This window comes from Archocentrus centrarchus, chromosome 23 (genome assembly GCF_007364275.1).
Source record: "Archocentrus centrarchus isolate MPI-CPG fArcCen1 chromosome 23, fArcCen1, whole genome shotgun sequence".
Lineage (NCBI taxonomy): Eukaryota > Metazoa > Chordata > Actinopteri > Cichliformes > Cichlidae > Archocentrus > Archocentrus centrarchus.
This window is the reverse complement of record NC_044368.1, coordinates 22,267,878-22,283,508: the sequence shown is the minus strand read 5'-3', so window position 1 is coordinate 22,283,508 and position 15,631 is coordinate 22,267,878. Positions and strand designations below refer to the sequence as shown.

General features: G+C 41.6%; 1 protein-coding gene across 1 annotated transcript in view; it reads left to right on the top strand.

Annotated features, from left to right (window-relative positions):
- Positions 1-15,631, top strand: part of camk1da (calcium/calmodulin-dependent protein kinase 1Da) — an 82,115-nt gene that overhangs the window by 42,909 nt on the left and 23,575 nt on the right. Inside the window, exon 3 of the mRNA XM_030719916.1 lies at positions 3,973-4,047. Within this exon, the coding sequence (XP_030575776.1) occupies positions 3,973-4,047 (75 nt within the window). The remainder of the gene's footprint in view (positions 1-3,972; positions 4,048-15,631) is intronic.

The window sequence follows — 15,631 nt, the reverse complement described above, 5'->3', positions numbered from 1 at the left end:
CAGCAGTATGAGCGCACTGGTTTGTGACCCCTGAGGCTGGGTTTGTGGTTATTTAACCACTTCATATAATTAAAAAAAAAATAAATTGCTGTTCCCCCCTTACACACAAACAAGTGATCCCACAATTCCACAGAAATATTTAAGTGCTGCAACAATTTTGATGTATTGTGCTATTAAATGTAATAAGTTTGGTAATTTGGCTTCACTGTTAACATTAGAAAAAATGCAAATTGGATCCATGAGGGAGAGAGCAGACATTCATTTAGACAAATGAGTGTAATTTCTATGAATGATTGAGAGCATCATTGAGCAGAACTGTGTGTCTCAACCCGTCTGTGCAGTGCAGAACACCAGTTTGGCTTTGGAGGGAAATCTGCTGGATCACTTTATGGCAGAAGACAGGAAGTTGGATAGCTCAAGTTTCAGAGATTTTGGTGGCAGCAGATGTGAAAGAATTGTAAATCTGACCCCAGGCATTAACAAAAGCATCATCTTGAGTTCATCAAACGCATCCCCAGCAGTGCAACATTTCCAGCAAACCTCTCAGCTTGTGTCATTCACAGCTGCTTCTTTGAGTCCCACCTCTGATTTTCTCTGCCAGAAACAGCCTTTTCATTACATTCTCTTATTCTGCCATCCAGCATGCTAAAATAACAAAGCTGAAGTAGGTTTCACTCGTGGCCACTGACTGGTACAAAAACTAAAGCCATGTACCGCTTTGGACACAGTCGGTAACAAAGTGATATTAACCACCCAAAAGAATGAGTGTGCACCATTTTACCTGCCATCAGACAGTGAAGCCGTTATACTCCACCAGACTTCTTAACGTAAATCAACAGCTTCGCTTTCACACGTGGCTCTTTTCCCCACAACAGATCGGTTGTGGTGAAGAGAGCATCTGCATCACAGAACACACCAGTCCGTCTGTCAGTCTCCCGCTCCACTCTCCCCTCACTCATGAACAAGACCCTGAGGTACTTAAACTCCTCCACTTGGGCCAGCAAACTGTCCCTGACAAAGAGTGGACACTCGACCCTTTTCCAGCTGAGAACTTCTCATTCTGGCCGCTTCACACTCTTCTGTGAGCTACCCCAGTGCAAGCTGGATGTCAACATCTGATGAAGCCAACAGAATCACATCATCTACGAACAGCAGAGATGAGGTCCTGAACCACCCCTTGGCTACATCTAGAAATTTTGCCCATAAAAATTCTGAACAGAATTGGTGACAATGGGCCACCCTGACAGAGTCCACCACCCACGGGGGAAAGGATCCAGCTTAATGCCATCAAAGCGATCCAAGCTCTCGCTGTGGTTGTATGGGGACCAAATATCCCGTAGCAGTACACCACATACTTCATACTCCTCCAGCACCTCCACTGGATCCCCTGAGCGATGTGGTTGAATGCCTTCTCCAAGTCCAAGCTGGTCTGGACAAAAACCCCATAGATGTGATTATCTATGTAATTCTGTATCTCATTTGAGAATATATTGAGATATTTAAAAATATTTACAGATCTCACATATGGTGTCTTCTTCATGTCTGAATGATCAGTTTAGTTACCTAAAAGTTGAGTCAGCACACACACACACACACACACACACACACACACACACACACACACACACACACACACACACACACACACACACACAATCATACAAGTTCTGAACAGAAATAAGGTGCATGTTGATATTTTTTCTCACTAACTATTTATAATTTGCAATAAGATTTTTATCTTTGCCTTTTCATGCTTTTCTCAGTCCAGAAGAGATCGCTTGTCTGCGCACTAGGGGTGGGGCACAGTTCTCCTAAACACACTGCAGCACACACAAACACACAAACCTTGGTCTTCGTGACAGCGGGAGAGAGAAACAAATGCTCAAATGTCTTTTGCGCGTAGAGCAACTGTGGCTCTCTCGTCACTGTCATGGGAATGTCAGAATAAAGCCGCGAGGACGAAGTGGCCCGGGTCTGAATGACAGATTCCTGTAATTTTAAACAGACTGTGTACAGCAGGAACACCAGATACATGCAGGAGCGATCCATGAATGAGAACGACTAACTGCCACATCAAGCCTGTAATGAAAAAGGGGGGGTTTTCTGAATGCACCCCGGCTCTGCTCTGCCGTTACACTCAGGCTTTTCCTGTCAGCCCTTCATTATCCCTGGCAGAGCACACACACACACACACACACATACACACACACCACACACACACACACACACACACACACACATATACATTACCCCTTTTCAACCTGTACTAGTATGAGCGTTTGTATGAGTCATGTCTCAGCTCTGTGATTCATCGCCTACCTGCCGCTGCAGCGATCATACACTCCTTAATAGGTGTTAGATGCTCACCTGTGCACCAGCTGTGTGTGTGTGTATGTCTAAGTTAGACCAGGGGGAATTACCTCTGTTTACTGTGCAAAAGATGATTAACCCACACGCCCACACACAAAATTAGTCGTGTTTCTACAAGGCATGACGTATTTGGATAACGAACAGACACCTACACACTGACACACACACACACACACACACACACACACACACACACACACACACACACACACACACACACACATGCACACACACACACCGAAGAATGGAAACACCCCAGCGTGCTGCTGTAACCATGGAGAAATCAGGAGAGAAACAAAGAAAATGAGCAGAAATCGTGACGGGAAAGTGGAAAAAGGCTTTGGGGGAAATTAATTCTTGGTTAAATTTTTTTAGAAAAGTTTGTGCTGGCATCAGAGTGAAATAACCTTTTTTTTTTTTTTTTTAACTTTGATATGACAAAATGATCTAAATTCAAAGTACAATTACTATTTATTATTTGTTTTTATGGAGCATTCAAGCATATCACACAGTCTTTATTAGCTGGTGACCTACACGCACAATGTATACATTGAAATATGGACAATTCATACCCTTTAATTCAGTCTGATTCTCATCGCATTAATGCTTCTTGAATAATCTCTTCAGAGTGGTCCACCAAACCCCCCCCCCCCCCCCCCCCCCCCCCCCACTGGCTCCAGTTGTTTTTGCTGCACTTTGGTGAAGTATTTCTGAAGAAAATATTGTTCTTTCCACTTCACTACATTTGCTTGACCGCAGCAGAAGACCACACCGGGTCAGCTAAGAACAGGAAACTGAAGTTATAGTTCACATGGGCTCCCCAAAACTGGAAAAATATTGTCTGGACTCATGATGTGGCAGTTGATGTACCAGAAAAGCCCACGGTCCCATCCCACTGGTGTAGGGGATATTTTCTTGGCTCACTTTAGGCCCCTTAGTACCAACTGAGCAATGTTTGACCACCACAGCCTGCCTGAGTGTTATTGCTGACCATGCCCATTCCTTTATGACCACAGGGTACCCATCTTCTGATGGCTGCCTCCAGCAGGATAATGCACCATATCACAAAGCTCATCTCAAACTGGTTTCTTGAACATGACAATGACTCTAATGGCCTCCACAGTCACCAGATCTCAAACCAATAGAGCACCTTTGAGATGTGGTGGAATGGGAGATTCTCATCATGGATGTGCAGCCAACAGATGTGCAGCACGTGTGTGATGCTATCATGTGAACATGGACCAAAATCTCTGAATGTTTCCAGCACCTTGTTGAATCTATTAAGGCAGTACAGAAGGTAAAAGGGGGTCCAGTCTGGTAGTAGTAAGGTGACAGTGAGTGCATAATGTCATTAGCAAATTATAGTCTAATGCAATCAGTAGCTTTAGTGCAGCTATTAAATGGACCTTGAGGTTAGTTGAGATATAAAGTTGTAACAATGTACAACTCTGAATATGAAAGTCTGGATTATGAGGGGATCCAACACAGTTGGAGCATTAGGATTAAAAATTTGTTAATGAGCAGCTGTGTGATGTAAGACATGTTGCAGATTTTAAAAAAAAGAAAAAGAATCTTTAATGATGGTTTGTCTTTGCTCTGCAGGATCAAGCATGAGAACATTGTGGCACTGGAGGACATCTATGAGAGTCCCGATCACCTCTACTTGATTATGCAGCTGTGAGTCAATGTTCTTTTTCTCTCGTGTTGTCGTTCTGTTTAGGAGGACATTGTGTTCAACGATGTAACTGATGGGAACAGAGACCCAGTGTCTCCCCAGAAGACCATTTAATTTAGTGACTGTAAGCTCTGTTCTGTCACAGGATGGAGCTTGTCAGCCTGTAAAAACAGTTGTGCAATTTATTATTTATTTATTTTTTTGGTGGTGGTGGTTATTTAATATTGTATTACTAGGGGGTACAATATTAAATAACACCCCCTACCACTACCACAAACACAGGAACTATGTGAAGAGGAGCTACCAGGATGCCCTGGACAGCTTATTCTTTAAGACAAAGCCAGTGTTGCAAATTCTCACATTTTTCCTCTAATTTTTTCTGCCCATCAACCCTCAAACCCACACATAAATACACAAATCCACAAAGCCCACCAGTCCTCCCACACACACAGACACACACACAGTCCACCACACCGCTACAAGGCTTGTATTACATCAGTAACATCTCCGCTTTGATGGTCAGCAGTAGAGGAAAGGGTTCACCCACAGGTGCCCCACTAACCTCCTCTTCAAGGTTGGAGCTGCTTACATAAGAGGAGAAGTTAGTCTGGAAGTTTGGCATTTGAGCTGGAAACAATGCAGTCAAGTTCAGGTGAAAGTCGTAGCCGTGGTTTATACAACAGTGGCTATGTTTATGGCCCAGTGTCAGCGGATTATCTGCTCGCCTACCACGTCTGTTTGGGTGGTTGCGTTTCAGTGCCAACTCTGGCGGAAATACAGGAAACTTCATTCTGCTATGCTTTTAAGTCTTCTTATTTAGGGAATGAGCGCTGAGGTTAGAACTAATTTTTTACCTTCTGGTGACATTAGGCCAATACTGCACTTATTTGGCAATAAGCTGTTCTGGTTCTGGCGCCCTGCTGGAATTCTTGGATAATGAAGTGCTCTCAAAGTGTAGATCACAGTTGTGTTGGAAAATGGAAAAGTGCCTCAAAGACCACATAGCAAGACTAACGTACCAACCTTCCATTACCCAAATATTGTCAAACAAACACTAACTGTATCATTTAAATTTAACAATTAATACAACTTCTAACTCACATCTTCCTTTAGTCATTCCAAAAAGAAGACATCTCCTGTTATATAGACCCTTTCATGCATTTTCAGCAGTCGAATCATAAAGGCTGGTAATTTGCCACAAATCCTATAATAACAGCAGCATCGTTGAGGGCAACTGATACATTATCATCAGTTTTACCAACTGGTTGATGTGGGAGTAGGTGGAGTAAAGCAGGTTATTGTAACATAGTTAAGTCAGACCTGATCTGATAATTAAAGTTTGAGCCGACATCCATGATATTTAATGGTACCCTGATTATAATGCAGGTAAATCTAAGAACATTTATTTTTAGAGCTGTACCACTTAAAATGGTCTTGGCTTACTAAGCTGCATACAAATGGAATAAGCTGCAAACAATATGAAGCTACTGGCCTTCTTTCCACTAGAACAATTCAAAATGTTATGTTTAGGTATAAGCACAGTGGCAGACGCTTTAGTCGATTATCTGTCAGTTTGTCTCAACACTTATTTTTGTTCACAGGTCCCCCGAGAAAAAGAGATCCAAATCTTAATGAGCTTTTACAATCTTAATTTTTCAAAAACAGGTTCTCAGAGATGTATTCTTATTCTTTTCATGTTCATAATATCACTGCTATATCATAGTGAGTTTGCAAAAATGGCGCTTCATAAACACCAAACAAGTGCATGTATTTGTTCTACTTTTACAAGCTGCATATTCATTGTGTAAGTCAAAGTAATCACTTACAGGCACTATTAGCATCACTGTTTGATAAACACTTATTTAAGATATGCACATTCCAGTTACTCCTAAGTGTCACTGCACTAAAAACTGTTTAGCAAAATGTAGTTACAAACAACCACATATGCATAATGTCAACAACCTACCCACAATTCATGGAATTTAAAGGGTCATATAGTCAGCATTTACTTAGTAATATAAGGTTTTAAAGTGTTTGAAATTAGCTAAATTATGCTAGTCTGCTAGTTAAGGCTGTACTAACTTTGCTGTAAGAAAAAATGTGTCTGCACTTTAAGAATTGCATGCTTAAAAGAATACTTTTCCAAGGCTGTATTTAAGTCAGTTTCATTTATATAGCACCAAATCACAGCAAACAGTCACCTCAGGCACTTTATTTAATTTCTAGGTCCTAGGTAGTGAGCTAAGATGCTAGCATAATGATGACAGGGAAAAGGGATGACTTCCCAGGCATAACAAACAGATTATCTCAGCAGCTCTTTTTTCTCCTCACCACTCGATCCTAATGGCAAATTAAGGAACGCAGAAGCTCCTTCAGCTGTTACATCACTTCAAATCCTTCTGTCGGCCAGACTCCGGTCAAAGGTCTTAACTGTGGTTAAGCGTTTCACCTGTAATCTTCACAATTTGATTAGGTCTCCTGTTGCCATGAATAAACCAGTTAACAGAGCCAACTGCTGCCATCTGTTTGTAAGTTTTACTACTGCTTGGTACACAAGGAAATGATCATCCCTGACAACACTCACTCATTATCCAGCGGTGATAATCGAAGGCAACTTTGTTTGTACTTGGACTAACACAGGTTTTCAAATTCAGTAGTTCATTAACCAGAAGGCTTTGGCTGTGCCTGCAGTTTTATTTCTAAAAGCAAAAGACCATTTTAGTTCTGACAAAGTCAGAGAGAAACAGGAAAGACCCCACCTCTGATGTCTCATCCTTCTTCACACCTCCCTCTAACCCTGTATCCTTGTTCCTCTCCTCTTTCACACCATCTGCCCTCTGCTTCTTTTACTTCATTGCTTTCATTCTCTTTATAGCTTCTTCCTTCTCACTTTTTTTTTTTTTTTTTTTGCTCCAGGTACCATCTGCTTGTCGAACACAGGTTCGGCTTCCTGTATGGTCACATGTAACAAATGAGTTACGGGTTAGGAAAGTCTTGAGAATTAAAACAGGTGACAATATCGGAATATTGCGGCGTCACAAAACATAAAATGTAGTGAATAACAACACCGCACATGCTCAACCCTCTTTGAATATATAACAATTTGGACATAAAGGTAACTTGCATATTAATTTGCAGATAATGTGTAAATTTTTATAAACAGAGCCACTGAACTGAACATTCTCACTCAAAAGATTTTTTTTCTTTGCTGTTTTATTCATGAATAAAGCAGCAGTAATCAATATTTCATGTGAAGGGGGGCCTATTCTGCTCATTTCCAACTCCATATTACAAGAGTTTCTTAGCATATTTCACAGTTCAAAATAATACTTATTGATGTTTTACTTAATATCAGCATCTTACTGTTGATGCACACTCACCTGTCCCGCTGCTTGTTAACACAAATATCTAATAAATCAGCCAGCACACGGCAGCAGCTCGATGCATTTCTTTTTTTTTGCAGATTTCCTGTTTCATTATTCTGTTTGAGTGTTTTCACTGCCCTTGTTGCAAGCGCCAGGCAGAATCTGTGGGAAGAATGTTAAAATATAAAAGGTGCTGTAAAAGCATCAAAAGCGAGAGTAGCCCAGACTCCGTTTTGATCTAGTGTCAGTGCTGCACGCTGTCCTTCTCGAAGCAAAACACAATACAGCATCTTCATCTGTGCATGTGTTTTAACACAGTGCAGTGCTGTGTCCAGCTGCTCCTGTAAATGGAGACAGAAAAGCTGCATTTTATCAAAGCACAGACTCAACAGTGCTTCTGCAAAGCGGTGGAAAGCAAAGCCTGGTGATAGCTGCATTTCAACTGATTATTCCACTACTAAATGAACCTCATTTGTATTGTAGTGATGTGGCAGTTTTCACATTTCTAAACAAGGATTTTTGTATATTTCTCGTGTAATTGCAGCATGGCAGATCAATGCAGCCTTGACAGAATTTCCTTCATTCCTGTTCATCATAGCTTGTCTTACGTAACCTTGACCGCAGGGAGGCAATCAACCCATGCTGCTATGAAAATCGATGCAACAGAGTGCAATGTGGGTTTTATATCGATGCTGTTTGTGCTGTGAATTGCACATCAGTCAAAAATAAATCCAAGAAATTCCAAGTAGTTCATCAGCACCTTCTTAATACAGTTTTCAGTATTTCTTTGGAATAGCGTCATCGTTTCAGTTTCTGTATGTGAACTCATGGGAAGTCAGTGTCCATAACGAAGCCTTTGTTTACTTTGGATTGCCCATTCGCAGTAGGGCTGTGTTTCACTTCTTCAGTTCATTTGTGCAGTTTGGACATGTTCAAGTGGGACTGAACCAGCATTAGAACATGGATCTCTGTCCTGCTACATGAGATTTGATGCAGATTTTGCAAAAAAAAAATAAAAATAATAAAACGATAACAAAACTATTAAGGAGTCATCCAGAGGTTCATGGGTGGAGGGGCATTGGTCGGCTAAGAGCTGAAGTAGGCCTATTAGTCTTCTTTATATTCCACCGTTAAAATGATGGCTGTTCAAACACAGGGAAGGGAAATTAAGAAACAAACCCTTTATTAGGTCAGTGTCTGAGCCCAGAGTATTACATCTACAAAGGGAACCAAAGATAAATCCTAAAAGCACCAGGAAAATACACAGATTCTTCAATAAAGGACAGTGGGAGTAAATACACTGAGGAATGACTGTCAGTGACAAACAGGGGAGGAATGAGGGGCAGGCAAACGTAATTCACAACAGGTGAGAGCAGTCAGGGAATCGGGGGAGTACTGACAGGAAGCAAAATTAACACAACACAACAGAAACCTAAAAAAAAAAACAGCAACAGTAACCAAAGGAGACTAACACAGAGCTGATTTAAAAACAGTTACAATAAGTCAGAAATGAGGAAACACAGAGAGAGACTACCTGAACCGAAAGGTTTCATCACTAGAATGCAGAACCTGCAGGGACCAAAGACTTAACAATACTGCAAAGGACCAAACTCACTATAAAATAATACGGGAAGTAAAGCAGGTGTTCAAACCTCAGGCTACCCAAAAATAAGAATCAAAATTTCACAAACTACAATAACAGAAAAAAACCCAAACTCAAATAGATTCAAAAGCTCCAAACAATATAAAACCCAAATACTGACTTCAGACAACTCTAAATGCTCGTTTATACTCTCAGCTCTGTATGGTGTCACTGACAGAGGAAATCCTTAATATAGTTGTCTCAGCTTCACAGCTATTTAGGGGCAGGTACTGAGTTGGATTAAAGGGAGGGGAAAGGGAACTAAAATGACTTGTTTTAGACAGAAGATTAACTAAAGGGCTGCACCAAGTCCCTCAATAAGATAAACAAGGAATATTTGAACTGTGAATCATGCAAAGCTACTCTATTAAAGAATTAAGAATAAAAGTGTGGAGCTGGAAAAGAGCAGCAATCTAAACTCTTCCAAAAGTCATGAAACATTGCAGTTAGTCCCATGTTTCATAAGTTAAATTACAAGTAAGCTATAATTGGAAATTTTAAAAGTACTTATTAAAGCCCTCACGTGGTCCATTTTTGCAAGAATTTTTTGTTATGCTGCCTGATTAGAGCGCTTCTGTGTATTACAGTATGCGCCTTTAAAAGCGTGCCCTGACTGATGCTCACTCTCACAGTTGCACCTGTTCTCGTACGTGACATTTTGTGGTGCTCAAGCTTTACCTTAACTAAAGATCTAATCGGATTAGCTGTGTGGGTCTGCAGGGCCTTAAAAGGAAAATCCCATTTAATCTCTACCTGCAGGATTTTCGGTTAATTATTAATAACCTTGTAAGATTGGAATCCAAATTATTGTATGTTGATGATCATTTTCATTAATTAACATGAAATTTAGCAGCATTTGCCACATTGTTGTGTGTATTTATAGATCTAATATCTATAAAAAAAATTGTGGTTTTCTCCAAATAACAGAAAATGGAGACATTTTCACTCAAAGGCAGAATAAATACCACAATAAAGACCTTATTTCCGTGCTATTGCTTAATAGCTGTCTAGCTGTGTTAATCAGGTTATGTTTACACAGATATGCAGTTTAATCTAATTAGTGTAATTGTTGTGTTTACGCAACATTTTACACAATTAATCTGATTTAAGTGTTGACGTGAAAAAACAAGGTCGAAATCAAAGGGAGCAGAGTGGAGGTGTAAATGCAGGACTGGGGTTTTCCTGCCTGCATGTCAGCTAATGAGGCGGCGGTCAGATCTCCGGCTCTCGACTGTAATTCGTATAAGACGGGTGCATACTGTTGACTGTCTCCTTGTAAACGCATCAGCTGACAGAGGAGAGACGGATGAGGCACAGGGACATGACAAGCGGGCAGAGCGTTGCAACATTTACTCTTCAGAAAGATTTTTGCTCTGTAAGCAAGGATGTCATGATTCCAGCCTACAGCCCTGCAGAGCATTGCAGGGTGCCAGCCCAGTGTGGCGGGGCATGTGCCGAATGCACCAGAGAATACCCACATGTGTGGTATACCCACACTGATATGAGGTTGGATCAGAAAAAATACATTATAGGTGAGCTTGTTAGAGGTTGCTACAGTCACAGCCAATCATGTTCTCTCCTTTCATCCGTTTTAAACACAGGGATCTCGTCATCATTACTCCCTGACAGTAGGTATCCTGTGGAGTTTTCCTCAGAAGAAACCTGACAGTACTGAGCAGGATGTGACAGACTAACAAGAGTAGATAACTGAATTCAATTTTCTGCACATATTAAAGACCCTGCAGTCAATTACATGATCTTATTTATCAATACGATTTTAGATATTGAGAGTCTTAATGTGTCCTAAATCAGCTTTTCGGAGAAATCACACAACTCATATTTTTATATAAATGAATTAAAGAATTTATTGTCCAGGCTATGCAAGTACATGTGTCACAATGAGTGTGGAATGTGTACCGAAAATGCAGACTCCAAGACAGGTTTAAATACACAAAAAAACCCCAAACCTTTTATTTAGATGAGGTGACAAGTCCAGATGGCTGATGAAAACAGAGTAAAAATAATCCAAACAGGAATAAATAAAGAAAGCACACTGGCAGACAAACTGAACTTAGAGGAGACAAAGGCTTTAAATACATACAAGGTAATTGGGGAAAATGGGAAACACCAAAGGAATACAGGTGAGACTAATCACTGAGGAATAGACAAGAGAAGCAAAACTAAACACAGTGCACAAAAGACAAGGCAAACAAAATAAAACAGGAAGTAACTGAACACAGGGACATCCAAACTAAAAACACAGGCTTGACATGGGGAACAGAGGAGGGCTGGAAAACAAACTCTAGGAATTAACCACACTGCTCAAAAAACTTAAAGGAACACTTTTTAATCCGAGTTTAGCATCAAGTCAGTTAAACTTCTGGGATATTGATCTGGTCAGTAAGTAGCAGAGGGGGTTGTTAATCAGTTTCAGCTACTTTGGTGTTCATGAAATTAACAACAGGTGCACCAGAGGGGCAACAATGAGACAACCCCCAAAACAGCAATGGTTTTACAGGTGGAGGACACTGACATTTTTCCCTCCTCATCTTTTCTGACTGTTTTGTCACTAGTTCTGCATTTGCTTGGGTCAGTGTCACTACTGGTAGCATGAGGTGATACCGGGACCCTACGGAGGCTGCACAGGTAGCCCAACTCCTCCAGGATGGCACATCAATACGTGCCATTGCCAGAAGGTTTGCTGTGTCTCCCAGCACAGTCTCGGAGCATGGAAGAGATTCCAGAAGACAGGGAGTTACTGTAGGAGAGCTGGACAGGGTCATAGAAGGTCCTTAAACCATCAACAGGACCGGCGTCTGCTCGAGCCCTACAAAATGACCTCCAGCAGGGCACCCTGACCAAACAATCAGAAACAGACTTCATGAGAGTGACCTGAGGGCCCGACATTTTCTAGTGGGCCCTGTGGTCACTGCCCGGCACCGTGGAGCGAGACTGGCATTTGCCATAGAATACCAGAATTGGCAGGTGCGCCACTGGCACCCTGTGCTTTTCACAGGTTCACTCTGAGCACGTGTGTGACTCCAATAGAACACCTCTGGGACATTATGTTTCAGTTCATCCAATTTTTGGGGTGTATTAGAATTCAGCCCTCTGTACATTGATAATTTTAATTTCCCTCAAACAATGTGGCATCCTTTCATTCCTAACACATTACCCAGTCCATATCAGTGTAGATATCCAGCATGAGTTTTTCCTGTTAAGATGTGTTTTCAAACAGTAAAAAAATAACTAAAATTACAAATAATGAAAGAAAAGACAACCAGAGAATAACATAATGGAAAACAAAATAGGAACTGATTCTAGAGTACAACGAAATCCATCCATCCATCCATCCATCCATTTTCTTCCACTTATCCTTTTCAGGGCTGTAGCCTGTCCCAGCTATCATAGGGTGAGAGGCAGAGGTTGAAGACCCAGGATCATGACACCATGTTAAGCCAAAGCACAACTGGTTGTCACACATTGCAGACAGGGCTCAGTGGAGTGTGCATCCTTGAGATGAAACCTATTTAAACTATTTCATGCACAGGGCTAAGCATGGTGGGCAAAGAATATCATCATATTCAGAACTCTGAGCATCAGTCAGAACTTTAAGAATAAAATGCAAACAGTAGGCATCGATTTATGGATGGGCCTGTGCATCAGTGTCCAACATGCCTGTTCAATAATTAATTGAAACAAAAACAACTGAGGTTTCTGTTGCTGTTTTGCAACAGTCTGATGCTTGCTGCTCAATATTTAACCAGCAGTGTTGCTGTGTAATTGTGGCTTGACATTGTAGATTGATTAGATGGATGCTGTGTTTAGACACTCACAAGATAGTATGTCATTTTAGGATATTTGCTGTTAAGGATTACAGAGCTCCTAGAAATCACTCAGTGCTTTTATGTCGTACTTTGTAATAATAGGGAAATGTGAATAAAGGGGGTTGTATAATGTTAAGTAGCTCTATAATGTGTGTCTTCCCCAAATAAAGGTAAGATACTTTCAGTTGCACCCTTATTTCTCAAGGTCATCACAGCAGATGGTTCCAATTCACTATATTGCCAAAAGTATTCGCTTGTTTGCCTTCACACACACATTAATTTGAGTGACATCCCTTTTTTAATCCATAGGGTTTAATGTGATGTCGGCCCACGCTTTGCAGCTATAACAGCTTCAACTTTTCTGGGAAGGCTTTCCACAAGGTTTAGGAGTGTTTATGGGAATTTTTGACCATTCTTCCAGAAGCACATTTGTGAGGTCAGACACTGATGTTGGATGAGAAGGCCTGGCTCACAGTCACCGCTCTGATTCATCCCAAAGGTGTTCTATTAAGCTGAGGTCAGGACTCCGTGCAGGCCAGTCAAGTTCTTCCACACCAAACTCCCTCATCCATGTCTTTATGGAGCTGCTTTGTGCACTGGTGCGCAGTCATGTTGGAACAGGAAGGGGCCATCCCCAAACTGTTCCCACAGAATTCCTTTCACTGGAACTAAGGGGCCGAGCCCAACTCCTGAAAAACACCCCCACACATAACCCCCCTCCCCCAAATTTTACACTTGGCACAATGCAGTCAGACAAGTACCGTTCCCCTGGCAATCACCAAACCCAGACTCATCCATCAGATTGCCAGATGGAGAAGTGTGATTCACTCCAGACACGTCTCCACTGCTCTAGAGTCCAGTGGTAGTGTGCTTTACACCACTGCATCTGACGCTTTTCATTGCACTTGGTGACGTAAGGCTTGGATGCAGCTGCTCAGCCATGGAAACCCATTCCATGAAGCTCTCTACTCACTGTTCTTGAGCTGATCTGAAGGCCACATGAAGTTTAGAGGTCTGTAGTGATTGACTCTGCAGAAAGTTGGTGACCTCTGTGCACTACGACCCTCAGCATCCACTGATCCCGCTTTGTGATTTTACGTGGCCTACCACTTTGTGGCTGAGTTGCTGTCATTCTCAATCACTTCCACATTGTTATCATACCACTAACAGTTGACTGTGGAATATTTAGTAGTGAGGAAATTTCACAACCGGACTTGTTGTACAAGTGGCATCCTATCACAGTACCTCACTGGAATTCACTGAGCTCCTGATTGCGACCCAGTCATTCACTAATGTTTGTAGAAGCAGTCTGCATGCCTAGGTGCTTGGTTTATACACCTGTGACCATGGAAGGGACTGGAACACCTGAGCAATGATTTGGATGGGTGAGTGAATACATTTGGCAATATAGTGTTTTTTACGCCAGATGTCCTTCCTGGTACAGTACTCCCATTAATCCATGTTCTGGACTGGCGCTAGGAGTACGTCAGTTTGTGAACCCCTGATGCTGGGTTTGTGTGTCTGTGTCCTGGGTTCAAGCTGGGCAAATGTGTTTACCACTACACTATGGAGCCACTACACAATAAAACTATACGTGTCATGATTAGATTTAAACCAAACTTAGTGACTCAGGCGACTGTTGACAAGTTTAAAAGTTTTACTGAGTTGACTGAGAGTGAGATTTGGCAAAGTTACGACACAGTAAGAGCAGGCAGGTTGTGAACTGGTTCCTTCCTTTGCGGATAAATGCAATAGAGCGATGAATCTTTGCAACACATTGAGGTCTTGCTTGAAGTGAAGACAAGTGATACATGCTTTGATCTAGGTGTCGCCGTTATTATTAGGCTTGACAATAACTTCTATGAAAAGTCCCTGTCACCACATTTGATGAACCAGTGAGACTTGTTTTTTTCCCCTACTGACAGTGAGGGATGTCAGGGGCTGTGCCCTGGGTGGAGACACCTGCTTCAGTGGAGCCAAGGTCACATGAGGCTCCAAGTATGACGCTTAAAGCTGATAATCAAACAACAGCAGGTGGTGCAGATTATTCCTCTTTTTTTTTTAAATGCTGTAGGCTAAACCCATATCCAGCACAGCATGGCACATTATTGACACTGGGATCTTTGATCTCCCCATGTTAGAGTTTTGAAGGTGTTTTTTATTTATTGTGATCCATCTAATGAGAAATGATGACTGCAGGTAATTTGGAAAGCCTTATTCTGCTATTTGTGTGGGTAAGAATATGTGTGACATTGTGTCTATGTCCTTGTATGTGTCTGTGTTTTTTGTGCTTGTCTTTTAATGCGTGTATGCATTTGCTGATGTCAGTGTGTGTATTTATGTTTGTGTGTGTGCGTGTGTTTTGTATATGTGTGGATTTGGGCTTGCCCTTGCATCTGTATGTGTGTGACTGTGCGTACGCATTCTTGTGTGGGAGCTCCTGTCTGATTGCCATGGTCTTCTTACGCAAACACTTATGCAACCATGCAGCCTGGTGGCTGATCTCCCTTGTATCGTGTGTGTGTGTGTGTGTGTGTGTGTGTGTGTGTGTGTGTGTGTGTGTGTGTGTGTGTGTGTGTGTGTGTGTGTGTGTGTGTGTGTGTGTGTGTGTGTGTGTTCAGCCTTTTCTCTCATTCCCAGGCATTACTTTCTCTGAGCCTGAACGAGTCACTGACCTCTTTGAGGAGAGAGAAAGAGGTTCAGTAATTAATTTTGATATTTTTTTTTTTTTCCCACAAATTTCATCAGTGGA